The following is a 27,456-nucleotide window of genomic DNA, read 5'->3' on the forward strand; positions in this document are numbered from 1 at the left end:
TCCTAACAAGCTCTGCAATCTACGAACTTTGAAAGTAAATGATACGTTGAGTTACGTTTTAAAAGTTCTTATCTAATGTAATAAATATATTTCGTTTCCTTTTGCCTACTTGAAACAGATTTATACTGTAATTTACATAAATTTGCTTGCGTCTTTTGGGTTCAGAAATCAGCTAAAGCACTCTTGCGAAACTTTTCACTTGGTGAAAAGCTACAATGTTGCCCCACATTTCTGGCGGGTGGGGGCATCTTACTTTTTGGGTGCAGGTGGCTTCTTAGTGGGTGGTGGTGTTTTAGCTGCTGGTGTTTCAGTTGCAGATGACTTCTTCTTATCGCCATCTTCTCCTTTGGGCGGTTTGGAGTCAGCGCCCTTCGGTTCGCCTTTACCTTTACCCTTAGCGTCTTCCTTGGCCTTTTTGGCTTCCTGCTCGGCCTTCCGCTCCTTGGCCTTGGCCACGTCTATCGCGGCGCCCACTGGCACATCGTTGATCTCGCAGGCCGGCGTCCTTCGCGGCTTGCCAAAGCACACTTCCGCCAGCTTGATGTGCTCCAAATTGAAGCCAGACACGTTACGGATCTTGCCATCCACATTCTTCGAATAGATATCGGTGTGCAGCTCATGCAGTTCCACCTCCTTGTCGGTGCTGGCCTTCTTGCAAATGCTATCCACCTGCTTCTTTGTCTTATCCTCCAGCGCCTTCAGCTCCTCCTCGTCGGCCAGACACAATGCGATTATCTGACTGCGGAAACTGGTGATCGGATCGCTTTTCTCCCTCGCCGCTTGAACTTCATCCCGCGAGCGATAGGAGGTGCCCGGATCGGACATGGAGTGTCCCACATAGCGATAGGTGCTCATCTCGAGCACAATGGGTCCGTGATTGAGGGCATGGTCCACGGCGAACTGGGTGGCGCTGCGCACGGCCAGCACCTGATTGCCATCCACCCAAAGACCCGGGATATACTGGCCACGCATGTAGAACTCGGACATGGCAGAGGCGCGCCTCACATGGGTGCCCATGCCGTAGTGATTGTTCTCGCAGACGAAAATGCAGGGCAGGCACCACAGCTTGGCCATGTTGTAGGACTCAAAGACCTGGCCCTGATTGGCGGCACCATCACCATAAAGCACGACCGCCACGCCGTTGTCCTTGCGATACCTGTGCGCAAGTGCAATCCCAGCACCGAGCGGAACTTGAGCACCAACGATACCGTTGCCGCCATAGAACCTATCGCTGTACATGTGCATGGAGCCACCTTTGCCCCGGCTGCAGCCGCTCCTTACGCCTAACAATTCCCCCATAATCTCGTGCATGGACACGCCCATCAAATAGGTCCAGGCATGACAACGGTATGCCGTTATCACCGAGTCGCAGGATCTTAAACGCTGCTTCATGCCAACAGCGACTGCCTCCTGACCGTTGTACAAGTGACAGAATCCACGGATTTTGCGCTCCTTGTAGTAGTTGCCCGCCAACGTCTCGAAGCGGCGCACCTCCAGCATCTGGGTGTACATCGCCAGGGCGTCATCCCTGGACAGCTCCACGTCCATCGTGGGCCCATTCTCCAGGTCGTAGCACTTGAACGTCTATAAATATTTTGTATAAATATATATAGTCTTAAGTACTATGGGGTATGGGAAAGGTTATGGTAGAAGTTCGAGAAGCATCTCTGAAGTTACTGAAAAATATGGATTATACCGCAAAATTTAAGAGAACAAAGGAGAAATGAGTGATTTTATTTAATTCAAAGTAAATTCTTCTACTCTTAGAATAGATGTAGTTTATTCAAATGGTATCTATCCATTCCCAACACTCACGTTCTCCAGGGTCAGACAGCTACACTTGTGGCGGCCTATGATCCTGCACAGGATGTTTCTCTCGAGGATGGAGCGGGCTCCACTGCATCTCATCACCACGCGAACGCAGCTGGGCTTCATCATTGACCCCAACCCTAATCGCGATTTCCAAACACCTGGACACCAAAATGAACCTTTAGCCAAATGAACAATAGCCGCGCACATAAATTTTGAAAATGTTCGGAAATTGGTGACAAAAGGGATTTTTACTTGACCAAATGGAATACGACAATAAAATCAAAAGCAAATCGACAGAGATGGCAACTGTCACAAAACAGAAAGAGAAGGATATTTCCTTCTCATTTTCTGTACAACTTTTACACATTTCAAGAGCATATTTACTACAAAGACAGCTGGTAAATTTTTCTAGGTTTGTATATTTTCAACAATTTACACCTCGCTTTATCCTTATTGAACACGTTCGCAATATAATATCCAATGCAGTTCCCCAGAGTAATGTGGTGCGCTACGATGTGTGATTGGAGTGCTCCGATTAGCTAAGCTTTTTGTGGGTCTCTTCGGGTCCGTTCCGCTCTACGGGATTCTCATCATTCAACATTCGGCTTAAGAGCTAGAGATTTCGCTTGTGTCCAAGTGTGTCTGAGTTGTGTCTTCGTGTCTGTCTGTCAGTGATTAGTGTTTGTTTGGTGTTCGGTTTTCTTGTTTCGTTTTTAGTGTCTTGTGAGTTCCCGAATCTGATTCGTTGACCCTATGACTTAGTGATTGACGCCCTTGCGCTCCTGGATGTGATCGATATCGTAGGCGATGGTGCCGCGCAGCTTGGGCTCCAGGTTGTTGGAGTAGACGTCCGTCCAGAGGTGGCTCACGCCCAGCTCGGCATCGGACTTGGCGAAGGCGGTGGCCTCGTCGACCTCCTTACGTACCTTCAGATCGATGGCCTGTAATGTGAATATTCTCAATAGCAATCATAACTTGCTTACAAACCAAAACCTCACTGCCCCAAACGCACCTTGACTTCATCGGTGGTGATCAGACCCAGCTCGATGCACAGCTCCTTGAAGGAGGTGATGGGATCACGCTTCTGGCGCACCTCCTGGATCTCCTCGCGTGTGCGGTACGATGTGCCCGGATCAGACATGGAGTGGCCGGAGTACCGGTACGTGTTCGTCTCCATCACCAAAGGTCCGTGAGTGTTCACATAGTTGATGGCAAACTCGGTGGCGCTGCGCACCGCCAGCACATCCATGCCGTCCACCCAGATGCCGGGCAAAGCGTCGCCGCGGGTATAGTAGTCGGTGTTGCAGGAAGCACGCTCAGAGCTGGTGCCCATTCCTAAAGGATAAATGAATAACACATTTGATTATAATAAGTATAAGTATAATAAGTATTTTGTCACTAGCTAGAGCACTCACCGTAGTTGTTGTTCTCGCAGACAAAAATCACAGGCAGTTTCCACAGGTAGGCCATGTTGTAGGCCTCGAACACCTGTCCCTGGTTGGCGGCACCATCGCCGTAGAGGGCCAGGCACATGCCGCCATTGCCCTTGTACTTGCAGGCCAAGCCAACGCCGGCGCCCAATGGAACTTGTGCGCCCACGATGCCATTACCACCATAGAAGTTCGGTGCGTACATGTGCATGGAGCCACCCTTGCCGCGGGCACAGCCACCCTGGACACCAGTGAGCTCAGCCAGTACGCCGCTGGGCGAGACACCCATCAGGTAGGTCCATCCATGGACACGGTAGGCGGATATGATGTTGTCCACATCCCGCATCGCCGCCTTCATGCCAACGGCGCAGGCCTCCTGGCCGGAATACAGATGACAGAAGCCACGGATGATCTTCTCCTTGTACAGATTACCGGCGGCCGTCTCCAGCCGGCGGATCGTCTGCATCTGTGTGTAGTACTTGAGGGCCTGATCCTTGGTCAGCTTCACTTCCGTGGCGGGTCCTTCGTCCAGGCGGTGCAGCTTGAAGGGCTGTAAGATAGGCAAACATTCTTTAGACATATTTCCACATCAACAGTTTAGTTACCTAAACTTGATTGTTTCCCACCAACCTAACATTGAATCAATCAACTCATTAGTGTTTTAAATGAACAGCTGACACACAGCTGCTTAAAATCGCAACGGAAACGTTTGGAAGCATGATAGGTAATAAAATGATAGGAGTTTGATGGGATAAATCAAATAATCACAAGCTTCGAGCTTGCCTTATCTGAAAAGCTATAACCAGATATCGAGGATTTTCGGAAGTATGGCCCAAAAACCAAATCGGGCTTTATGGCGGCTAATTTATGGCGTGAGAATCGACGTAAACAGAGAGCCAGCCAGACAGAGAGAGGGCGAAAATCGGCGGGTCGTTGATAAGACTATATGTTATATGGTGCGTGAACAGTCACGCGTCGGCCACGCAAAAGGCAGACGGCGATAAAGAGCGTGGGAGACGGAAAACTACAAATTGCTGCGTGACCTTGTCATTTAAAAATGAGCGGTTTGACCGGCAAAATGCAACCCTGCACTTACACACGCGCACGCACATGCACACGCAAACGAATCCCCATTAACCGTTGCTATCTGGCAGAAATCTCATTATGTAACCGTTTTTTTCTTCCTGAGATACAGGTGCTTTATGCTATATAATACGCACCCGATTCACTTGTACGGTGGCCTCCGTGGCATAATTGTTGGTTTTTGAAACACCTGCTTGGGCTGCATTCTGGAATAAACCGAAAAACGACGATGAATATCTCCCGTTCCTGATGATATTGTTGCTGTTGTTGTGGTTGTTGCTAAATATCCGACATCCGCCGATGATGTTGTTGTTATGGCAACGCTTTTAGTGTTTTCATTATCAAACGGGTTTGGGTCAGATGGATTTTTAGTGACAACAATTAGAAGTGTTAGTGGGTGCAAAGCAGGATTGGGATTACGTACTTTTTGCAGTTGCTTAACAATAATGGGCAATTCGCTAACGCGTGACAGAGTACGCAACATTTTCGCTGTGTTATTCTCGTTCGACTGACACAAATCGGATGTGAAAGGGGGCTTTCTATATGCGGATTGTCCGGATCTGGAATCGCACGTTATATATCTGGTGTCTCAGTCGCACCGCCGCGCGTCGTTGTAAGTTAAACAATCGGAAAAAAAGGTAGCGAGATTAGTTTATCAACTACTATATTGCACAACTATAACAACCGTATGGCGGTATAGCGAAAAATACCACGCCGTACTTAGCCAATTAGTGTGACCCTAAAGAAAATACTAAAACTTTCTCTTTGCTACAAAAAATACTAGAAAAGCTTATTAAACTTTCTTTATCCATATAAGTTGAAATATGAAAACTGTAGAGTGCCATTTTCAATAGTCAATAATCAATTTAGTCAATTTATAAAAATTCTGAATTACTTACTGAATCCACATTTTGAAATATTTTACCGCCCAAGTGAAAACCAAATAAAACCAGGGGTTTCAAAGAAGTACTTTTATTTCACATTGAAGATCTCATTTGGTTTTTGTTTGCTTTCTCATTTCTTACTCGTATTGTTACTTGAAATTGTCTCCATAAATCCGCATTTGCGATTGCAGTTGCAATTGCATTTCTGCTCTATATCGCCCTCAGCTCACATAATTTACTAATCTCTTACAAAAACTTAAGTAATGTTTGTTTCTTGCACAAAAAACCAGTTAAATAGAAATAGGTCAAGTAGAATTAAACGGTTAAATTCAAATAAACGGTTTACGAACTAAGATTTTAAACTAGTTTTTGTATTTGTTTGTTTCTCGGTTTGTTATTTCTTGCTTTTTCATCAGAAATGGCAGCTAAAAGATTTGAGTTTAAACGTTACTAACGGAACATGGGGAAATGGATCGATCGACTGGGTAAAAACTAAGCGAAAGAAATCAAATTTTCACTTTCTTTTATCTATCTTTTGATCTGTTACCGTTACACATATTCATCTTTTTTCGCGCGTTTTTCTGTTACATCAAAAACTGGTTTCCCACACAAATATTTTGCATTATGACAAAAAATTATGCTCATTATCTTTGCTTTGTTTTTGGTTTTGTTTTATATGTATACATATACATGTATATATATATATATTTGTATGTATGTATAAACACTTATTAGAAGTCCTCGTGTGTTTTTGTTTTCTTTCCCGTTAGAAATCCGCCAATCCGATTTAAAAAAAAAAATTACGTTTTTCTTTTCGTCTTCTTCTTGATTTTGCGAGCGTGTGTGTGTAAGTGGAGGAGGTGTGGGTGAGAGAGAGAAGGTCCTATCTTACCGTTAGCATAAATAGTTTTGTGTCTACGCAAAAACGTGCTGAGCAATAATCTAAAACGCAATACCTAAAGAGAGAGAGGTGCTGTGTGTGTGAAAAGTAACGGTAAATGTGTGTGAATTATGCATATGTATATGTCTTCTGTTGTTTTCAGGAAATTACGTATTAAGCTTCCTTATTTTTTTTTTGGTTGTTTTTAGTAGGTTTTACTTAGGTTGTTGCTTAATTTACACCAATGTTTACTTTATTTTGTATTTCTTGCATGAATATATATATATTTACTTTTTGGTTTCCTTGTTTCCTATTACTGTTCGCTTTCATTCCTTAATATTTGCCTTTAAGTTGTTACTGTTCTTCTGTTTCATATAACATAAATCCGATTCGAAGAAACACATAGCACACATTTATATAAACGACAAGATGATAATTATTTATTTTGTCTTTGCATTTGCTTTCGACATTATCTGCTCTTTTTGTTTAATTACTGCTTGCAGTTTCTACAAAAAATTTTTGTTGCATACTTCGCTGCTGTGGATGGACAATACATATACACATACACATAATATTCGATTTGTGTGTAATTTGTTTGCTACTAGTTTTATTGCAATAGTTTTATTTTCTTGTTTTTGCTGGCTTGCTGTTGGTTAGCAAAATCCAGGAAAAGGAGTAAATAATGGGCGAGAATGGGGGGTTTGGTGGGGAGGTGGGAAAAATCCATGTGCAAACACGCACCGATTTGGTTTTCTCGTAAGCAATGAATAATACATTGTTTAAGCACACAGAGAGAAATCAGCAATCATTCTTAATATCCATCAAAAACGACCCAAGACAATTTAATCAATCAACATCTCCGTCTATCATCTCAATAAACTTTTCATGAATTATAATTGCTTTTTTCAAGATAAGGTGTTAAATAGCAACATTTCATCATAATATATTCAGAAGACGATTGAAATAGTGAAACGTTTTCGGTACGGAGAAACTAACAAATGCAATTTGGAAATGCGTTTTTTTACCAATTTAAAAAACTGGAATACCATTTTTATGGGAAAGCGTGCCAATTTCGTTATATTTTTCTCTGTGTACCCATTAGGTGTGCAGAGAGCGTCTGTGTGTGTGAGTGAGTATGGTGTGTGTATGCAAATTTCACATTATACTATTTTTTTTATATATATATTTTCTGCTTGGTTTCCGATTACAAGTGTTGAGAGTTCAATACACATAAATAATCCATCCGACAGAAAAATATGTGAGTTTTCCTTACAATTTTGTTAAATATTCTGTTTTTCTCTTTTTTTTTACTTAACTCGTTCGGTTGTAGTGGTGGTTGTTGCCTGTGCTATGTGTACGTGTGTGGGTGTATGGTTCTTGCCTCTGATAAGCGCCAACGAAATTTGTGGAAAATGCAAAAAGAGGGAAATAATACAAATAAATACAACACATGGTTTTTGGTTCATTTCTAGTTAACAATTATTTAATTACGCATTTGCAGGTTTCATAAGTAAATTATAAGGCCAAACAAAGCGCCAGCACATAATACATTTGCCAAAGAAAAAATATAAGTATCCCAACAGAAGTTCAAATCATGGGGCGCGAATGCAATCCAAATGGTAACCAATTGCTAATTCTAAACTATATTATCAATTTATACATGCCGAAGCTTGGGATGGGAAATGGTGATTTCAAAACTAAACAGCGTTGGTTCATGCTTGTGAACAAGTTCCTCAGTTTCTTGTTGTGTATATTGTGTGTACTAGTAGCGCTTTCTTATTGAACATTGTTGTTTCGCTTTATCATTTTAAGTTACTCAGCAATAAGCTATACCACCAACAAATCGGTATTCCTTGCATCCATGCGTGTGCATCCCCTCCATTTTGTGGAAGAGATCGCCCGTTGATGCATCTAGGTGACACCCCGATCTTATTGGGGAGAAGAAGACGTTTGTTGTTCCTGCTGGTTATCCTCCAGTTCGGCGCGACGACAACTGCTGCAGCTTGTGGCATCGCTGTCCTCCACGATGGTGCCATCGTCGTCCTCGTCCTCCTCATCTTCGTCGTCCTCGTCGTCGACTGCCTCCTGCTCATTCTCCCCATCGTTTACACCCTGATCGTCGGTTAGTTCCATATCCAAATCTTCAGATTGCTTTTGTTGGTACTGTTCTTGCTGCTGTTGTTGCTTCTCGCTCGGATTATCGGTCATCATTTCTGCATCTTTGAGATGTTCTTCTAGTTGTTGTTGCTGCTGCTGTTGTTGGTGCTGTGTTTTCTGTGATTGGTTATGTGGTTGTTGCTGTTTCTGCTCTAGATCCTCATCCTCTGATGCCCCGAAATGCGACTGCTGCCCCTGCTGCTGCTGCTGTTGTGGTTGCTGGCGGGGCAACTGCTGCATCTCCATCAGCCTCCTCACCACCACTTCATCCGACTCGACAATACTTTAACCGCTCTTAAACAGTAAAATGGCCACCTGGCCCAAATAGAAGTAGATAAAATGGCGCGTCTCGTGGGTGACATACGATCCAAAGTTGCGACCGACAATGCAATGCCATGTGGGATTGTATTTTTTGTCAAACTCCTTCTTGATGTAGGCCGCAATGTCCTGCAATTGAATGAAAAGCCAAAATAATGCATTAGTCTTTGGTTTAGCTAGTAAAATTATTGCAGCTTTTAGGTTTCCTGTGATTTTGTTACATTTTCGACGGAATTCAATTAGTAAAAGTTAAGTCGTGCCGAAACTTCAAACTTTGCCATCTTATAATCTAATATTGATAAGTTTGCGGCTCTCGGTTGTAATTCAATTTCGCATAGTGGCTATCTATTACATTTCACCCTCACTCATGCAACTGCCAATTGTCGAAGGAAGTTAATGCCACATTCCATAAAGCTGTCAGAAATGCATTGGCAAGATGGGAACAACTAAAGCCAAAAAAAAACACCCAAAAGCGACGATGCCCATCAAAAGGGTGCCAAAAAAACAAATGCCTAAGTGGCTGCTAACTGTTTTGAAATTAGCGGCAAACGGCAACGCCAAACTCAATAAAATGCCAAACGAAAAACTCATTTTCCACCCAACCGCCTTGCCCCTCTCGGAGCCCAGTCGCCGGGGGGTAAAACCCAAAATGTGACCCCAAAAACCAGGCAGCAACCGAAAAGTGTTGGTGGCCTAAAGGGAAAACTCAACGCGGGCGTTGTGTCGAACTAAAAGTTGTTGTGCTAATGAGTTAGTTAGTTATGATATTCGTTGTTATTTATTCGCATTAAGTCATTTGGCTGACATTAATGCATTCTTCTTGTTCTTCTTGTGGCAAAGGCTAATTATGCATGCTAATACTAACACTAACTAACACTAACACACTAAAGCAAACCACAAAGTGAATGCGGCCACAATTTAGAAGGCGAATGCCGAGCAAAGGGTTGAAATAAATGCCGCTAAAGTGTAATGGTAAAAACATTGCAAAATAGCTGGGTTGCTGGCTAGGTGGGTGGTTTATGGTGGGTAGTATAAAGTACTAGAGGCACTGCGTTGAAACCCATGCAGTTTGGTTGGTCTGGCAAATGTCAAAGGTCATTGTCAGTCGATTTTGGCGACTAAATCCACAGGGTTACGCAAACACACACGCAGCAGTCAGCACACACACAACCCGTATATAATGAGATATATATAAGTATATATAAGGCGAGAGCACAATGGAGGTCAGATAAATATGAAAATCTCAACCTTCGAGGGAAATTTATAGCCCAGTTTGGGTAGCTCGCAGCTCATATTGATGGGTTGTCACCAAAAGTGGCAGCAAAGTATCTGTTAGTACGTCGTATTTTATCTTTATCCCACACGGCTTTCAATAATTGCAGCTGACATCCTAAAACTGAAAGGGGGTTAAAAGTGCATTAGCACTAGGTTTTTGTTTCAATTATTATTATGTGTTTGCCAACAATGGGTGGCAGGAATGAGGAAAATGCGGAATGGGCCATGTTGAACCCTATGAAAATAAAACTGTGCTGTTGCGAAAGTTGGGGAAATATGAAAGTTTTCTTTTGCCATACTTTTGGGCGCATCACTTCAAGTTGATTTCATTATGTCATGGGTGGGGGTCAAAAAACCAGGGGGTTTGGGGTTCAATTGTTGCAGGGGAATGCGTGCAAAGTCATAAACTTAACCTGGTAACCTCAAAAACAAAAACGGTGAAAATAACGAAGCAATAATGAAACAAACAGGACAGGCGAAGAAAAGCGTGCCAACAGAGGAAACAAAAGGGAAACAAAGGGAAATATAAAACTGATTTAGCTGAGTGCCATTATCCGATTCTCTGCCTTAGCTATCCTTCAATTAAAGTTGTCGTCGTCATCGCCATCACTCCCGTGTATCCCCACATACAGTGATACCTGCCCCCAAGTTCATATTTCAACGTTGCAAGGACATTGGTTTCACTGTGCTGAAGTTCCACTGTAATGAAATCCGCCGGCGATCATGGCTATTAAGTCATTCCAGCTGCTCCCCATTTTGTTTTTTTGTGGAGCTCCCTCTACAGAGCACTTCGTTTGGACATGTTTTGTTTTCCACTCTGGTTTTGTTGCTTTCGGCCTATTGCGTGCATATTTTTGTGTCGTGTCAGACGACAATATAAGGCTGATTGTTTTATATTCAATTTGATTTGGGGTGAGGTGAGGTGGGGCCTCCCCTTTACCACCCCTAGCAATGCCATGGAATTTTGTTTTGGCAACGCCAAAAAAATACAAAATGAACATTCCGACACACACACACAATAGGCAGTGGCAACAGGGGTTAAGAGTGGGTGGTTGGGTGTAACCATAGAGTGGGTTGAAGTGCTGCTTCTTGTTGTCGTGCACACTCAGTTCTGTGCCACTAAAAACATATGTACGTTTGTATACATACGTACATAGGTAGCCTGTAGCCTAATGAAATCGGCATTGCAATTTTGGTCATATAATTTAGGGAAGGTAACTGACACATTTTGGCAGCAGCGATTGCGCCTTTACTTTTGATTGATTACAGTTTTGCAATAGCAACGATGGGTTTAAAAACCTAATCATTTCACTTTAAAGACGCAAGCAAAATTTCCAGACATTTTTTTTGGGCCACTTCTGGAAAATGTGCCCAGGCTTTTGAGCCCCGGCAAATAAGCCAGGACACGTTTTAAGTTATGGAAAAAAGAAAGAAAAAACTCTGGATTCGATAAATGTGTGCCAATAAAAGTGGATGCATGTGTGCATGTGTTTGCCTTTTACACACACACAATCTATTTACATACACATATTCGCCGGCTGCCTGCATATTGATTAAACATTTTGGCCACGCAAAAAATCACAAACAAACCCCATAAAAAAAGAAGAAAGTAGTAATAAAAATGCATAAAGTCCCCACCACCAACGATTGAATGCAAAACTGTTTGTCGTGTTTATTTGTCCGCTGGGTTTCCGCCTTTTGTGCGTCACAGGAGAAGCAAACAAAAAAATGCAAGGATAATAACAAGAGCACAAAAAATCTAATTAAATTCGTTTTTATATATGAAAAGCATATAAAGCTGATACAGTTGAGTGTCAATAGAGTGAAGTCCTCGATATTATTATGTTTTTCATCAAAGTTGTCATCATATTCATGATGTAGTTTAATTACCTACACTTTGCATGTTTAGTAAATCAAATAAGAGTAAAGCAATAAGACTTCTTCGAGTTAAAAAAAATCAATAGAATTAATTGTTATAAAGTACGATATTATTTGCCACCTGCTGCGCTGGCTGCTAAAAACGAATTAAGTTTATTTGGAAGCAAACATAAGACCAGAAAATAATTGAATTGAAAATTTATATTCTGCTGCCCCGCTGTTTTTTCCCCCTTTTCCCCTCTTCACCTTTTTCCATTTTATTTTTTGGCCCTCTTGTTGGCTTATTTAGGGCTTTGCCTTTAAATCGCAGCTCACAGACACACACACACACACCCACATAATACGCACACAGATACAAAAATACATGGAAATGGGATGGGGGAGGGGGATGGGGAGGGGCAACATAATGCCTATGGATACGATTTAAGCTGCCTGAAAGGTTGCGCGCCCCTAAAAATACATACATAAGGTACAGCGAAGTGGGCCCAGGCTTAACCCTTGTGCGCCCCATGGGGCGGCTACAACCCAACCCCACATTTTGTAGTATTAGTTGCGTATCTAATGGATACCAAAAACTGTTTTCTGCACCTCTCCCAATGTGCCATTGTATCGCTGCGATTTGGAATTTTTCAACTTATAATCAGCTGGGAAATGCGGAAAATCATTAGATTTTACCAGGTCAATTATTAATTCGAACTTCGAAACTATTGGCGAAACAAGCGGAATTATTCAATGCAGCATCTAGAGCATCTAAAGGTTAAAGGTAACTCTGCGGCTTTCCATTATCTTTGCCGCAGGCTTGATTCTATTTTTCTTGTTCATTTTTTCAATTTTTCAATTTTCATCTAAACAATTAAATTTGTGTGCGTTTTTTTTCGCCGCTGAGCAACAAAAACAAAAATCCATATTTAATTACCAGCACCAAACACAGGCACACAGAGAGAAATAATGGCCAACTTATTATTACGCAATAAGCAATGGAAAGAGGATGCGGAAGCGGAAAGGAAGGGTAAAGGGAAGAGGGAGAGAGAAAGGAAGAGTAAAGACAAAAAGGCAATCAATCGTGTGGCATATATTTTATATATAGCAACAAGAGGTAGGCTCGCAATGGGTGGTTCAGGTGGTTCTGGTGGTTCAGGTGTTTCAGGTGTCTCGGTGGTGGTTTCATTTCGCCCCAACTGCTCCACCCGCTCCACGGTAACCCCCAACCCCCCTAAAAGCCACCCAATACTTTCCATATCCCCCAGCTCCTGGGCACAACAACAACGACAACAAGTTCGGGAAGAGTGCGAGTAAAGAGAAAATGTGTGGCATACTTTTCGGAGCTGTTCCAGGACCTGTCGCACATACAGTGAAAATCACCGCAGTTGAAAAACTGTCTTTTTCCTATTGAAATCAAAGCAACTACTTAAATGATTAACTTTGATAGAAATTATTTAGTTGGCTGGCAATGTTGTAAGCAATGTTGTGGGAATGAGCTTGAAAGCTGTTTGACTTAGCCGATATCCACTGTGTACGCACATTTTGCCTTACTGCTCAATTAGCAGAACCTCGCTCTGTGTTTTTCCTCCCACGAGTTCCCTTCACCCCTCTGGCGCTTTATTCACTTCCGTCGTGATTTCAAGTTTACTTTGCTTTGCTTTCAAGGGCCCGCGTTTTTTTTTCCCCTCGCTCGCTTTTCCATTTTCCGATTCCATTTTGCCAGCGTCTCAGTAGCAGAATCGCAGTATCGCAGAATACAGAATACAGAATAGCAGTCGCTATGCTTTTAGTCTCAGTGTGTTGTCTTCTGCCATTGGCATTGACAAAGGCCTGCTGCTAGTTGCTGGCAATGCCCGCAGCTTTCCACTCGAACCCCGCACCTCGCTGGCTTTTCCTCTGGCTTTTCCCCACATTTCCCTGCAGGCCGCATTCTTAGTGACCTCCGTCAGGGTCTGCACTCTGTGACCATCGCACTCGGGAAACTCGGGGAAAACAATTTCCATAATGCTTTTCGAATGGATGAAACACTTTGCTTTGAAAACCATATTGGCTTCAGGGCTCGGTTTTTAAGCTGCTAGTGGAAACTTCACTTAAGCTAAGAATATTACGCATGCAATGTGTAATTTCTCGCAGTGCAGCCGAGATGTGCGTGTGTGTGTGTGCTTGGCACTTCTCCTTCAATCGCAATCCCCACGACCACCCGCACATCTATTGATTACTCAATTTCTTCGCCATTGTTGACATTGCTGGCTGATTTTGTTTTTCTTTCTTGTTTTGTTATTGTTGTTATTCCTATAGTAGTAGTTGTGGTTGTTGTTCCATGCGTTCAACTAAATCAAGAGCTTATTTTAGTTGTTGTTTCGCATGAGCGTCGGACATTGTTAATGATGGTCAGTCTTCCACTGCTTTACTACTTCCTCTAGAGAAAATCTCCTTAAGTCAGTCAGGCCACTTTAACCGGAGGTTAGTCGCGGAAAAGCGGAAAATCCTGCACACAGCAGCAAATAGCTGCTGATTCAATTTCCACCCAATACAGAATGCATTTAACCCTAATGATTGCATCCTCTTTTCGATTCAACATCCACATTTTCACCCCTTTTTTCATTGCGCAAAAAGATTTTTGCTATCAAACATTAAATATGCTAGCTGCATCCAATTGCTAAAAGAAAATCTGTGGCCTTTGCCATTAAGCCAATGATAAGGACAAAGGTTAAGAGTGATAAAATTACGAAAAACTTCCAAAAAATGCAGGCAAATATTGTACATTGTTTGTGAAAGAAGTTCTTCACCCAGAGAGGCGAAAAAGAGAAGAAGGAAAACTGCAACGCAGTTGCATGGTTGCATAGGGGCAAAAGGAAATGGCTGTGGAAATGGAAACGTGGGCGGAAAACCCAAAGGCTGCACCGCAAAATTGTGAAATTGCCAAACGCAGTGCAAACCACAAGTTTACTGGGAGAAAAGTGAGTTTGGGGTTACATGTTCCAAACGCCCGCCCTGCGATGCAACAATGTCCGAGCTGGGAAAACTAATGGAAAACAACGCGCGTGTGTTAGTTTGTGTGTGTGTGCGCGTGTGCGTATGCGAGTAGAAGTAAATCCAATTTAATTACGGTTCTGGGCCAAAATAATAATCCCAACGCTGTCAGTTTCTAATTTCTAATTACCTGCCTGCCTGCAACCGAAGGCTTTAGCCTGCAACCGAAGGCTTTAATATCAATTGATTCTGCCAGAGAGTTCAGTATTTATCCAAATCATTAAACATTTTACATGCAAATCAACTGCAGCCCTAAGCCAGTCTTATATGCGTTTCTATTTAGCTACCAAATTGGCGAGTTTATTGACGGAATTAGCAACTGAGTTGTTTGGAATTTACTTAAGTAATGCAGGTGGTATTTAAACATTTCCACATTTTCCATCCCCTAATCAGTGGATGGCTTGTTTCAATGTGAATGCGATCAACTTTTCCCCTTGCGTTCTATACATTTTATGGAATGCCAAGGCATTTGCAGGCTATTTATGTACATTCTAGATGTGTGCGATCATAAAAATAGCATTGTTTCAAGACTTTAAATATGTTATTGCATATTTTTCGGCACGACTATCGATATGGTTTCAATTCGTAGCTTTTCAATTCAATTGTAAACTATTCAATTCGTACCTTTTCAATGTTGTACTTCTCGAGGGCCTGTGTCGCACAATCGACGGCATCCTGCTGCATCTCCTCGCTCATGTCGGCATTTTTAATTACGGCCTTGCGATCAGACATTTTGGCTGTTTTTCTTGGGGGCTCTGGCCTACTATGTGTTTAAACTACTCGAATCAAACCGTTTTCAAAAGTGGCTCTTTTTGGCGCCTCGCCTTTGTAACTGTAACGAGAGAGGAAGAGGGAGAGAGAGAGAAAAGAGATGAGCAACGCCACTGAAAAGAGACGAGCGCATCGTAAAACATTATTAGCATTTTCTTCAATTAAAGAGCGAGTTTTAATAAAGTTTGCCTCCGCTGGACACAGACACACATATACACCGAAAGAAAAACTGATTAATATGTACAATGTTCGCATGACGTAAGCATGTTTGAATCACAACGGTTCCGTGAATAGTTTCAAACTTCTCAGATATTAAGTGATCTGTGCTTTCTGCTTTATGAGTGTTTCTCAATAAGTCCCGATTTCTTGCTGTGTACACTTTATTAACGCAGGCGCATTGCATGCTTTTTTGGGACCGTTTGCACAGCAGAGCAGAAGCCAGGCAATTTAATTATAGAAACACAAGCAATACAAGCGGCAATATTACAAATCAAATATCAGAACCACAGGATGACATATTAACACAAACAAGCACCAACACACAGAGGGGCAATGCACACATACCAATGTCCATTAACAGGCAATATGCATATGCAGGATGCATTTAAATTAAATGGAGCGAGCGAGATGGCTGCACAGGCAGTGCACTGCAACATGGCCTTGAGCAGAAGCTCCCTCTCTCTCGCACTCTCTCCCTCCCTCCCTCCCACACACACACGCACACACACACACATGAGCGCGTAGGTGGCCATGACAGAGAAGCTGCGAAGCACCAGCAGCAACAGCAACTAATTCAAATTCAAGGCTCACAAACACACACACACATGCTAGGAGATTCCATTGCAATTGCTCTTTTTCGTAGCATACTTCTGCGAGCAATGGCATTGCTTATTAGTTGCGAAAAGCACAGCAAAGCGGGGGAGAAGAACCAAGGCAAATGGCGGAGCTCACTAAGTGCGCTTGGCATTTTGCAATTGCAACCTCAAAATCAGCGGGTGGAAAATGTGGGAGTGGGAGTGGTTGTGGCAGTGCTAGTGGGCGGAAGGGCTGCTGAAGTGGGTTGCCAGGAGGTGTGGCAAGGTGGCAGAAAGCAAGGTGGCCAAGTGGCGTGGCAAAGCAAAGCAACCGCAACCAATTTTAGTCGCTAGGATACCCGGCTCTTTGTGCTAACACACTCGCACTATCCAATATTCAATCCGGAATTTAGTGAAAGCTCCCAAGCTAAAGCGACCAGCAAAGTCCCACATGCAGCTGATCACGAAGAATATGAGGCCCCCCCTTTTGCTGGTAAATGAATTCACAAGTACAGTTGGCACCCGCTATCGAGCCTCAGCGTTATATTATATTTACATTTAAGATTTATAATAACTCTATATCTATATCAATCAACTTTTTATTTACCATTGATGATAATTATTAATGGTAGCTTTTTTTAAATCTGCCATATCTAACCATCAATACTTTGCATAGTTCTGAATGATAAGCCCTCAGAGATTTGATATCTACACATGCACATTGTGCAATATGCCATCTCAAACCTGATTACTTCCTGTTCAGAAACAGATGGACGACATTAATTTCCGATTTGCTCGGTGCCTTGTACACATATTTATGTTCAGTTTTGAAACGTCTTTTTTCAATCGGCGACTGGAATTTGTGGCGATTTAACAGGCTTGTTCGTGTTCCTGACGTTTGACAGTAACGTGCAGGGCAGACAAATCATAACGGTAAAGCTGGCAAAACTGTTGGCGGGCGGAATCACGCTGAGAGTGTGAGAGAGCGAAAGGGAGGGGAATAGGGACAGGGATTGTGGGTGGGGATAGGGGGTAGACAGCCGAGAGTTGACAGGTGGCCAAAGGCAATGGAGTGAGTGGGACGACATGTGTGTATTTGTATGGATGCTGCAGCTACCTCCACTTCTTCTTCTGCTCGCTCTTCTGATGAAGTCAATTAGAAAACTGCATTGACAGCTGAACAGTGTGTTGGAAAGAGAGAGGGAAGGAGGAGCAGCAAGGCAGGCAGCGGAAGAGAGCACAAGTTGTATATTTATGAGCGCGAAACTGTGCTTGTTTTGGCCCTATTTTTTGTACAGTGTTTTTCAAACACACACATGTCGTCCTGCGACATAAAATGAAATTATAAATGGCAGGCTGTTAGCAAACAGAGTGAGAGGAAAAGAGAGAGAGACAGGAGTGGACCGGGACCTGCACCTGCAAGTATGCAACGCTTTTTGCTAGCCATCACAGGCAGAACAACACACACCCACACATGCAAACACACGCGCTTACACATGCACGTTGGGTAATTGAATTTCCGTTCGCAATTGGAAACCCGCGAATTTTCAGTGCAGGACTACACTGCCTCGCCTCGCCTCAGCAGCGCTGTTCTCTAATTAGCAATTTGCGCACAGCCTAAGGGAAGAACAGCTAAAACTTTCGACATCTGATCAATCATTAGCTGGAAAGTTCGCGAAAAATGAAGCGGAAACAAAGGCAACCGCTGACCAAAAATGTTCGACTATTACCTGCGTTTCTATGCATAATTAAAATGACGTCAACCCGAAAACTTGATTTCACCGTAGCTCCAAATAAAATCCAAAAACTGACACACAAAAAAAAATGAATCGGCATGTGCCCTGTGTTCTCCCACACACTTTTGCACCATGGGAATTTTTCGCATTATTAAAATTGCACAACGTTGCATTTTGCATTCAAGAACATTCACACGGCTTTTGTTTTTTGTGATTTTTAGCTTGCTATTTTCTATGACTTACCTTTTAATTTTTGCTGATTGCGCGCGATTTTTTCACTTCGTAGTTCAACAGCTGTCACCAAATAAATCCTAATGCAATACCAATTTCGAACTTTAAAAAAAATCCAGTTGTGGGCAGCAAAAAAAAAAGCGGTATGCGTGTGTATGGGTTTGCTTGTTTCTCTTTCGTTTTTTTTTTTTTGTAACAATTTTGCACGCAATACAAATTTAGCACGCCGCGGCTTTTTTCACTTCATCTTCTTCTTATTCATTATTTTGAGAACAGAGAACGTGAAAAAAAAGTACAGCAAATAGGGAATGTGTTTTTCAGAAGATCTCTAGAAACCGGGTTGAAAAAACATTTGCCCCCATAAAGTTTGTTGTGCGTGGGTGTGTGGGTGTTTTTACCGCTAAGCGTAGTCGCCTGGATTTTACACTGGTACGGTGAATGGAAGGCAGATCAGCCTGACAGCTCAACAACTGGAACTACTGAGCGGTTTGCTTGCTGGTGATTTACTAAGCGACGGCTTCGATTTCGGGATTCGATTTCGGTTTATCGGACGGCGGGCGACGAGCGCCGACATCGAGTCGTAAGTGGCTCTGATTGGCCAGAGCTGGGCCGCGTCTGGCAGGCCACGTCTGGCGGGCGGCGTCTGGCAGCAGTGATGACTGTTATCGGCGGCCCGATAGCATTAACAGAGCTTGTAACGCTGATGATTACCTGGTAAAAGGGAAGAATCTTGTTAAATATGAAATCCAAATAGTAAAAAACCTTATTGAACCGTTGAAGATCAGAAATCCCTCCCGAAATTCCGCACTCGAGAGCCGGTAGTAAATATTCGATGGAGTGCAAGTCAAAGCCCGACATCACTGATATCAGAGCTGCAAACGATACAAACAGCTGACTTTTCGCATGCATTCCATTTATTTTTTTTTTATACATTTAATTAAAAAGTATAGACTATTTATTAAAAACTTTTTATTGGTATTGGTCGACAGACCAGTTGGCTAGCAAAGTTGGAATATGGCATATTTATTGAGTTTATTATGTCAAAAAGTTTTTGGTATAGCTATTGCTATATCTATTTTCATATACAATATGTAGTTGAGTTAAGTTATGTTAACCATATCCATACTATATAAACATTGTATATTCGATTTAATTGAGATTCACCACAGATCGACCTGTAACTAACGCTAAGACAAAAGCTTAGGCAAAGATTTATAAAGATATAATGGGTATATCATTATTATAAAAGAAATCCTTGAAATGTGTGCATTAAAACAACTGTATTTTCATATTTTATTATTTATTGACACACTCTTTGAATAAGATAGTAAGATTGTGAAAGAACAGAAACCAAATATTTTCCTTTATTGCCATTTTTTTTTTTTTAATCTAATGTTGATAGTTATATTATTGATACTTAAAAACAATGAATTATAAAATAATAAAAACGTATACAGAGTTTAACAAAATTGTTTCTATTGAAAATCATACTTTGTATCGGTAGCTCATGGTATTATTTTTTGCCATTTGAAACATAGAAATCTATAACAAAATATCAAGGTCATTGCTGTTAGCTATATGAATGTATTTGCATAAGATATGCTTAAAAAACGTTTAAGTTTGATTATGAAACTAGTTTTTAATCTTTCTAAATAAAATAAAATAATTTATATATCGAACCCAACTATTTATCATTATTGAGACTAGATTTTTTTTTTGGAATTAACTTTTTACTTTTAAACGGTAGATGAATTTTAAAAGGATCCGAAAAAAGTTGTATTCCTATAATTAGTGTATAAATTAGTAAAAACTAAAAAAATAAGCTCTAGTGATACATTCATCGGATGCAACGCCCTCATCGTTGTTATCGATTGGTTAGCGACCAGTATTATACATTGCCTATCGAGCGCGGTATTTTCGTTCTACTTTCACAACGGTCACACGCTTTCTATTTAATTTTTTTTCCAACATAATTTTTGTTAAACAATTTACCGTGAATTTTGTTGTGTGTGTGGATGTGGACGTACTGACAGCCAAAAAATTTAAATAAAATAAAAAATAAACCAAAGTGTTCGGAAGTCGTGGGAAAAATCGAACAGCAGAAAATGTTGGTGAACAACAAATCATCAAGGTGAAACTGCGCGCCGTGGGCATTGAGTCTTTTGTCGTGGATAAAAGGGCGCTGTTTCTCCACGCTATTCAAACAAGATAAAGCATAAATTACAATCTACTCCATCCTAGTTTTGGTGCAAAAAAAGGAAATTCATCGGTTTTTGGCGGCCAATTGCAAATACAAAATACTAAATACGCTAGATGGAGCACACACACACCCAAGCTCGGTGGCGAACGTAAATACATACAGCACATATAGTCGTCTCGCTTGCACTGCCCGTCACAGCGAGGGCTGCGAGAGCGAGAGCAGGATAGAGAAAGGCCTAAGTCGCTTTTTCTTCTTGTACTTTATATATTTTTATTGTTTTTTTGTGTTGTGCTGCGTTGTACGTGTGTGTGAGAGTGCCAAATGTCAACGGAAATTACAACACTGCGAGACGGAGAAGTCTAAAAGGTGGAAGAAGAAGAAGCAGCAGCAGGCAGCATAAACAAAACACGGGGGAGAACCACAAAAATAACAGAGGAACGAAGATGTTGCCCGCCAATAACAGGAGCAGCATTAGTAGCACCCATACCAACACAAATGCCAACACTACCAATACCACTACCAACAGATGCCTCATCAAGTCGGCCATCGAAAGAACGGTAGTTCGTTTGCGGGAGACGGCAGCGACTAGCGGTACTTTCCAGGACTCAGATGCGCCGTTCGTGGAATTCGATGTTATTAACTATTATGCAGACGATAGCGGCACAGCTGCAGCCACAGCCACAGCCTCCGTTACTTCGCGACAGCAGTTGTCCTCTTCCCGCCACGGCGGTAGCAACAATAACAATAATAACAGCAACAGCAACAACAGCAGTGGGTGCCATTCAGCATTGGATGCCAACAGTGGTGTTGTTGTTGTTGCACCGGCAGCGGTAGGAGGAGCACAGGAAGAGGAAGAGCCAGAGAGTAGCACCATTCCCATTCCCGAGATGGAAGTAACCGAGATGGAAGCAAAAGCCGAGGAAATGGTCGTCGATGTGGAGGGAGGATCACCAGCCAAGCCTTTAAATCCAAAGAAACAACGTATAAACTCAGCAACAGCAGCAACAACAACAACAAACACATACCGCTCGAGGGGCGGTGGGGGAGCGGCGCAAAGTCGATTGCGCCGGTCGGCGGCCATCGTTCCAGCGCGATCGATTCCCGAGAGCTGTTCCAGCAGCAATTCCAGTTCGAGCAGCAGCTCCAACAGCAATTCCAGTTCCAGCTCCGCCACTGGAAGTACCGCTTCCACCGGCAATCCGTCGCCCTGCTCCTCCCTGGGCGTCAATATGCGCGTAACTGGACAATGCAGCCAGGGCGGCCGGAAGTACATGGAGGATCAGTTCTCGGTGGCCTACCAGGAATCACCGATCACCCACGAACTGGAATACGCATTTTTTGGTATCTACGACGGACATGGCGGTCCCGAGGCCGCGCTCTTCGCCAAGGAGCACCTCATGCTCGAGATTGTCAAGCAGAAGCAGTTCTGGTCCGATAACGATGAGGATGTCCTGCGGGCCATACGCGAAGGATACATCGCCACACATTTCGCCATGTGGCGGGAACAAGGTGAGCACGAAATAGCTGCGAAACTAAGCCATCTTAAGGTTGAGGGAAACCAAACAAAAGTCATGCACCGTATTGGCATAAAGATTTTTAACTCTATAGAAAGAGAATATATAATATACTTGTATTTTTGCCTTCTCTCATGCAATTTCATTTCCAAATTGTTTGCCATTGCCAAGCGACCGTTAGAGATGCGCGAAAAATGAAATAACTGCCAGTTGGCGGCATTCAAACCGCGTAAGTCCCCGTTGTCAGGGTTGCCGTTTCGCTCCCCCACACAAAAAAAATAATGACCCCAAGTCCCGAGCTGCTCCCTTGGGTCTTCCATCTCTAGGTAATTATGCAACCGTGCGTGGCGATGACTCAACCATCGCTCAATTGCTCATCTCTATTGTCAGCCCACAACAAAGAGATACAAGTACAGCAGATACAGATACACAAACACACACACACACTTAGTTATCGCGAGTGGAATATTCCACGGGCTTGCCATATGGCTGTACTCTCGCCAAGCATGGCAACCCCACTGTGAGTTAGAGCGGGACGACCGTATGGTGGCGCGAGCCCACAAAGGCGTTTCGAAATGCGAGAACGAAAGAGATGGAGCGAGTGAGAGAGCGAGTAGTGGGAAAGGGAAAAAGAAAATAAATGTGTGCCCATTTCCTCTTCGCATAACAAAAACAATGTACACAGAAATTCAAGGGATGCCAGAAACGCAGATACACGTTTGTATGTGTGTATCTGTGTGGAAAATATCAATATTCGTCATTTCGATATTCCGAAATATTCAGTTTAGCGCCAAAAATCCAGGGGCGTTGGAAAATGATTTTTCAACTGCTTTCATGATGTAAAGTGGCTGTTTAAATGCTATTACTCATTGTCTCATAAAATATCTAAGTAGAAATTTAGCTTTTACTTTTGAATATGCATTTAGTTTGTTTGGGATTGTTTTTGTTGGCGTATATCAGGTTTTCTGTTTACATTTTATGTAGTTTGCACATCAACTCTTAACAAGAACACCCACGATTCTATAAGACTAATAATACATACATAAAAGTTAGGTTGGATGTATAGAAAAGCCTATAATCTGGTATTCCCCATTCGCAATCCCGCAGAGAAATGGCCCCGAACTGCCAATGGGCACCTGAGCACCGCCGGCACCACTGCCACAGTGGCCTTCATGCGTCGCGAGAAGATCTACATCGGTCATGTGGGTGACTCTGGGATCGTTTTGGGTTACCAGAACAAAGGCGAACGCAACTGGCGCGCTCGTCCACTGACCACGGACCACAAGCCGGAGTCACTAGCGGAGAAGACGAGAATCCAGCGAGCCGGTGGCAATGTGGCCATCAAATCGGGTGTACCGCGTGTGGTGTGGAACCGACCCAGGGATCCAATGCATCGCGGTCCCATTCGCCGCAGAACCCTGGTCGATGATATACCTTTTTTGGCAGTGGCTCGTTCCTTGGGCGATCTCTGGAGCTACAATTCCCGCTTCAAGGAGTTCGTTGTGAGTCCCGATCCAGATGTCAAAGTGGTTAAGATCGATCCCAGTACCTTTAGGTAAGTATTTTCTATACGCCGCTAGCTACGCTGCTGGATTTCTAAATATTGAATAATTTCCCTGCAGATGTTTAATCTTCGGCACCGATGGCCTGTGGAATGTGGTGACCGCCCAGGAAGCGGTGGACAGTGTGCGGAAGGAGCATCTAATCGGCGAGATACTCAACGAACAGGACGTCATGAACCCCAGCAAGGCGCTGGTGGATCAGGCCCTCAAAACCTGGGCCGCCAAGAAGATGCGGGCGGACAACACGTCCGTTGTGACTGTGATACTAACACCAGCGACCAACAACAACACGCCCACAACGCCAGCACGCTCCCAATCCGCGATGGCACGCGACACCGACCTGGAGGTGGAGCTACTGCTGGAGGAGGACGACGAGGAGCTGCCGCCACTGGATGTGGAGAATAACTACCCCGACTTTATCATCGAGGAGGATGAGTATGTGCTGGACCAGCCGTACAGTGCCTTGGCCAAGCGGCATTCGCCTCCGGAAGCCTTCCGCGACTTCGACTACTTCGGTTTGGACGAGGACGAGCTGGAGGAAGATGAGGAAACGGTGGAAGAAGAGGAGGAGGAGGAGGAGGAGGAGGAAATCAAATCGGTGGGTCTTCTGCAGCAGAGTTTGTTTAGTCCAAGAAAATCGTGGCGCAAGTCAACCATCAACAACTCGTGGAGCGGCGTCACCGAACCGGAACCCGATCCCGAACCAGATCGAATCAATGTCTCCACACTGGACCTGTACTCCCACACCAGCATTGACAAGTGCGCCATTTATGGCAGCAGCATAGCCCAGCCAGCAATAAGTCCAGCGGAAGCGGCTGAAAATCGAGAGCTGAGCGAGTTAGAGCAGCATCTGGAGAGCAGCTACAGTTTCGCCGAGTCGTACAACTCGCTGTTGAACGAACAGGAGGAACAGGAGGCACGCTCTCGCTCAGCAGCAGCTGCAGCCGCCGCACAAGCAGAAGCAGCAGCCCAACAAGCCACGGCCCATTCCGCACCCGTTGTGGTGGACCGCAGCATGTTGGAGATCATCCAGGAGCAGCAGCACTATCAGCAGCAAGAGGGTTATTCGCTGACCCAACTGGAGACCAGGCGTGAAAGGGAGCGGCTGACCGAATCGTGGCCACAACAACCAACGGAGCTGCTCGAGCTGGATGCTCTGCTGCAGCAGGAGCGTGCCGAGGAGGAGCAGGTAGCCCTGGAGCAACAGCAGCAGCAGCATCAGCGCGAGCAGCAAATGAACCAAATGGAAGTGGAGGCCATAAGTAGTTCGGAACAGCACGAGTTTGCCTTCCCAGTGACCGCAGCTGCCACCGAGTGGAGTGCTTCGCTAAGAGAAGTGATGGAGGAGGAGGAGGAGCGGGAGTCGGAGTCCAGAGTAATAGACATAGAAATGCAGCACGAACAGGAGTTGCAGGACAATGAAGTGAGCTCCACGTTGCCCGCCACACCATCTCATGTGGTGCCCGATCAGATTGTGGAGAAGATGAAGCCGATGAAGGTTCAGGAAATGCTGACCGAGGTGGATAAACCTCTGGCCAAGCAGGAGAAGAAGCTGCCGAAGAAGCAGGAGGCCAAACAGGAACAAGGACTCGTTGCTGTGCTGGATACAGTGGCCGACATCCGTAAAGAGGACGCCCATGCGGTGCACTACATATTCGAGCGCATTCAAAAGTTGCAGGACTCGGAGCACTCGCCCGTAGCCGTGGCGAATACGACGATGGCTGACGCTCTGCCCACTGAATCTGGTGGACCGGGTGGCTCTATGCCCGCATCGCGAATCCGCCAAATGCGACGCTATCGCAACGTGCCCAATGAGAACCATCAGCACATGCAGACGCGTCGCCGGCAGATATTCAAACATGTCAAGCCCAAGTCCTTCATACAATCCAGTGCTGCGGCCATTGTGGCCTATGGAGACAGCAGTGAAACGGTCGGCGGCACAGCCGGAGCATCTGGCAATCCAGCAGCTGGGCGTGTAGGCGGCGGCGGAGGATCGGCCGGTGGCGGCAGCAATACCGCGTCGGCAGCCAATCGTCGACGAAGCATCAATGTGGTGGCCAATGCGAGTGGAAACAGCGCTGGCAATGTTGTGCCCAGCAGTTCGATGATGATGACCCGTCGCAGTCACAGCTCGACGGCAGGCGGTGCTGTGAACAAGAGGCAGCTGCGCAGCAGCCTCTGCAGCTTGGGCATGGGCCTGGGTGGCGGTGTGGGTGTGGGCCTGGGTCTGGACATGACCAAGCGCACGCTGAGGACAAGAAATGTACCTGCCTCGTCGGGCGGATCAGCCACGCCCGCTAGCAATTCGTCACCAGCCAGCGGAGGCAGCAGTCCAGCCGGCTTCACCAGCCCAGCTAATCCGGTCATCACGTCCAGGGGAAACGGCGGTACGCCCGGTTCGGGCGCCAGGCGCCTGAAACGCAGTCACGAGGATCGGGAGCAAAGGAGGAGCTTGCGGCGCAGCACACTGAGTGGCAGTGCCAGCGGCAGTGGACTGGTGGGCAGTGCATCCGCCTCGAATGCGAAACCAAATCGCCTGCAGGCCTGCAATGGAGCCATCTCGGCGCGTCCGCCGCCCTCGCCGAAAAAACTGAATGCAGCCGTGCCCACGTTGGCGATTGGAACGCGCGCGTATACGGCGGCCTTGGCGGCGGCGGCGGATCACCTGAACAAGCGCTGGTCGTTGCGCAGCAGCAGTGGTAATTCCGGCAATCTGATAACGGCCATCAGTTGCTACAGTGCCAGGAGCAGAGCGGCGGCGGCGGCGGGAGCAGCTGGATCACCGGGAACTGGAGGCGGAGCAGCGGGACCAGGAGGAGCATCTTTGTCCGCATCCACAGTCGCCACGCGAAGGCGCTAGGCTAGATTGTAACGAAACATGCGAGCAACTTGCAAGTACAAATCCTATGCAACGGAAAACCTTAAATCCTAGTTCTACTTTACTGAAACTACGCAAAATTGTGTAATTGAATCAATTTTTTTATGTGCACAACACACACACACCAACACATCGGATAACTCGTTTACATGTACATATAGAAAGCTATAAAGGCCCCATAAAATATATATATTGATATAAATTGATATATAAGCCTAAACAATAAAACAAATTCATAGTGTAGCTATAAGTAGCAGTTAGAAAATAGTAAATAGTAAATAGGAACTATATAGTAATATATATTTTTTGTATCGCCCGAAGTAAGAAGTTCTCCAACATCCGAAAGTTTTCCTCAACATGACTATTCTGTTTTCGAACTCAATCGATTTGTTCAGTGTACTGCACACTGGAAAGTATTTATCTCGTCTCTTATGATTTACTGTTTTACGCTAAGTTGACTAAGCTAGTTGATAAGTTAAGCTAACAAGAGAGATGCTAATATCTTAAGGTTTAACATTTAATTTTTTTGTTCTTCGCTTCTAAGGCGTTTGCATATAATTTTCATGTCGTCGCACATCATTTTCAAACGAAATACATATATTTTTACATAATTAAATGGATTTTGCATTTTCTTTGGGGGTTCAATTGGATGCGGGCAATTTGATGTTATTACTTCATGCTTATGACAACCAAATTCAAATTTCAAACAAGTAATTGTTCTAAGTGTGGATTTTTATGGTTACTATGTAGCATGGTTACACTGGTAAGGGTTACTATAAAGCGTATTAAATATTATTTTTCAAAGTAAATGAAACAAAACCTGAGAACAAAGTATCATTGCTCTCAAAATTCTGCTCCTACCCAATATTCCATTTTAATTAATTAATAAAAAAGGTATTATGCGAATTTATTGTAACATTCAAACCTAACGGTTTTGTGTAGCTGTTTTGCTATAAATGCGGTATATGAGTGTCGCATTCAGTATTTTGCAACGAAGTAGCGCTCCATGCCGCGTGGTATGTTTTAGTCACTCCACGA

General features: G+C 44.1%; 5 protein-coding genes across 6 annotated transcripts; 1 reads left to right on the forward strand and 4 right to left on the reverse strand.

The window, feature by feature from the left end:
* Window positions 1–51: 51 nt before the first annotated feature.
* LOC6524208 (probable pyruvate dehydrogenase E1 component subunit alpha, mitochondrial) lies at window positions 52–2,155 on the reverse strand. The gene is made up of 2 exons (XM_002100035.3): window positions 1,816–2,155; window positions 52–1,584 (listed from the first exon to the last, which is right to left on the reverse strand). The coding sequence occupies exons 1-2, from the start codon at window positions 2,017–2,019 to the stop codon at window positions 250–252; spliced, it is 1,539 nt and encodes a 512-aa protein (XP_002100071.2). The 5' UTR covers window positions 2,020–2,155; the 3' UTR covers window positions 52–249.
* Window positions 2,156–2,211: 56 nt separating this feature from the next.
* On the reverse strand, window positions 2,212–5,016 carry LOC6524209 (pyruvate dehydrogenase E1 component subunit alpha, mitochondrial). 2 transcript variants are annotated; one of them, XM_002100036.4, is made up of 5 exons: window positions 4,750–5,016; window positions 4,463–4,648; window positions 3,228–3,792; window positions 2,825–3,147; window positions 2,212–2,753 (listed from the first exon to the last, which is right to left on the reverse strand). In XM_002100036.4, the coding sequence occupies exons 1-5, from the start codon at window positions 4,807–4,809 to the stop codon at window positions 2,571–2,573; spliced, it is 1,317 nt and encodes a 438-aa protein (XP_002100072.1). In that variant the 5' UTR covers window positions 4,810–5,016; the 3' UTR covers window positions 2,212–2,570. The 2 variants fall into 2 exon arrangements, with proteins under 2 accessions (XP_002100072.1, XP_015045561.1); XM_015190075.3 differs by having other exon boundaries at window positions 4,463–4,531; window positions 4,750–5,014.
* A 265-nt stretch (window positions 5,017–5,281) lies between these two features.
* Window positions 5,282–8,492, reverse strand: LOC122319442 (ataxin-8). The gene has a single exon (XM_043207169.1). It carries the CDS (start codon window positions 8,490–8,492, stop codon window positions 8,019–8,021), a length of 474 nt encoding a protein of 157 aa, XP_043063104.1. The 3' UTR covers window positions 5,282–8,018.
* LOC6524211 (dynein light chain 1, cytoplasmic) lies at window positions 8,346–18,802 on the reverse strand. Its single transcript, XM_039376592.2, has 3 exons — window positions 18,663–18,802; window positions 15,357–15,564; window positions 8,346–8,693 (listed from the first exon to the last, which is right to left on the reverse strand). The coding sequence occupies exons 2-3, from the start codon at window positions 15,462–15,464 to the stop codon at window positions 8,532–8,534; spliced, it is 270 nt and encodes an 89-aa protein (XP_039232526.1). The 5' UTR covers window positions 15,465–15,564; window positions 18,663–18,802; the 3' UTR covers window positions 8,346–8,531.
* A 1,370-nt stretch (window positions 18,803–20,172) lies between these two features.
* Window positions 20,173–27,029, forward strand: LOC6524212. The gene is made up of 3 exons (XM_002100039.3): window positions 20,173–21,973; window positions 23,086–23,533; window positions 23,601–27,029. The coding sequence occupies exons 1-3, from the start codon at window positions 20,908–20,910 to the stop codon at window positions 26,398–26,400; spliced, it is 4,314 nt and encodes a 1,437-aa protein (XP_002100075.2). The 5' UTR covers window positions 20,173–20,907; the 3' UTR covers window positions 26,401–27,029.
* Window positions 27,030–27,456: the final 427 nt, after the last annotated feature.

Source organism: Drosophila yakuba, chromosome X (assembly GCF_016746365.2).
Source record: "Drosophila yakuba strain Tai18E2 chromosome X, Prin_Dyak_Tai18E2_2.1, whole genome shotgun sequence".
Classification (NCBI taxonomy): Eukaryota; Metazoa; Arthropoda; class Insecta; order Diptera; family Drosophilidae; genus Drosophila; species Drosophila yakuba.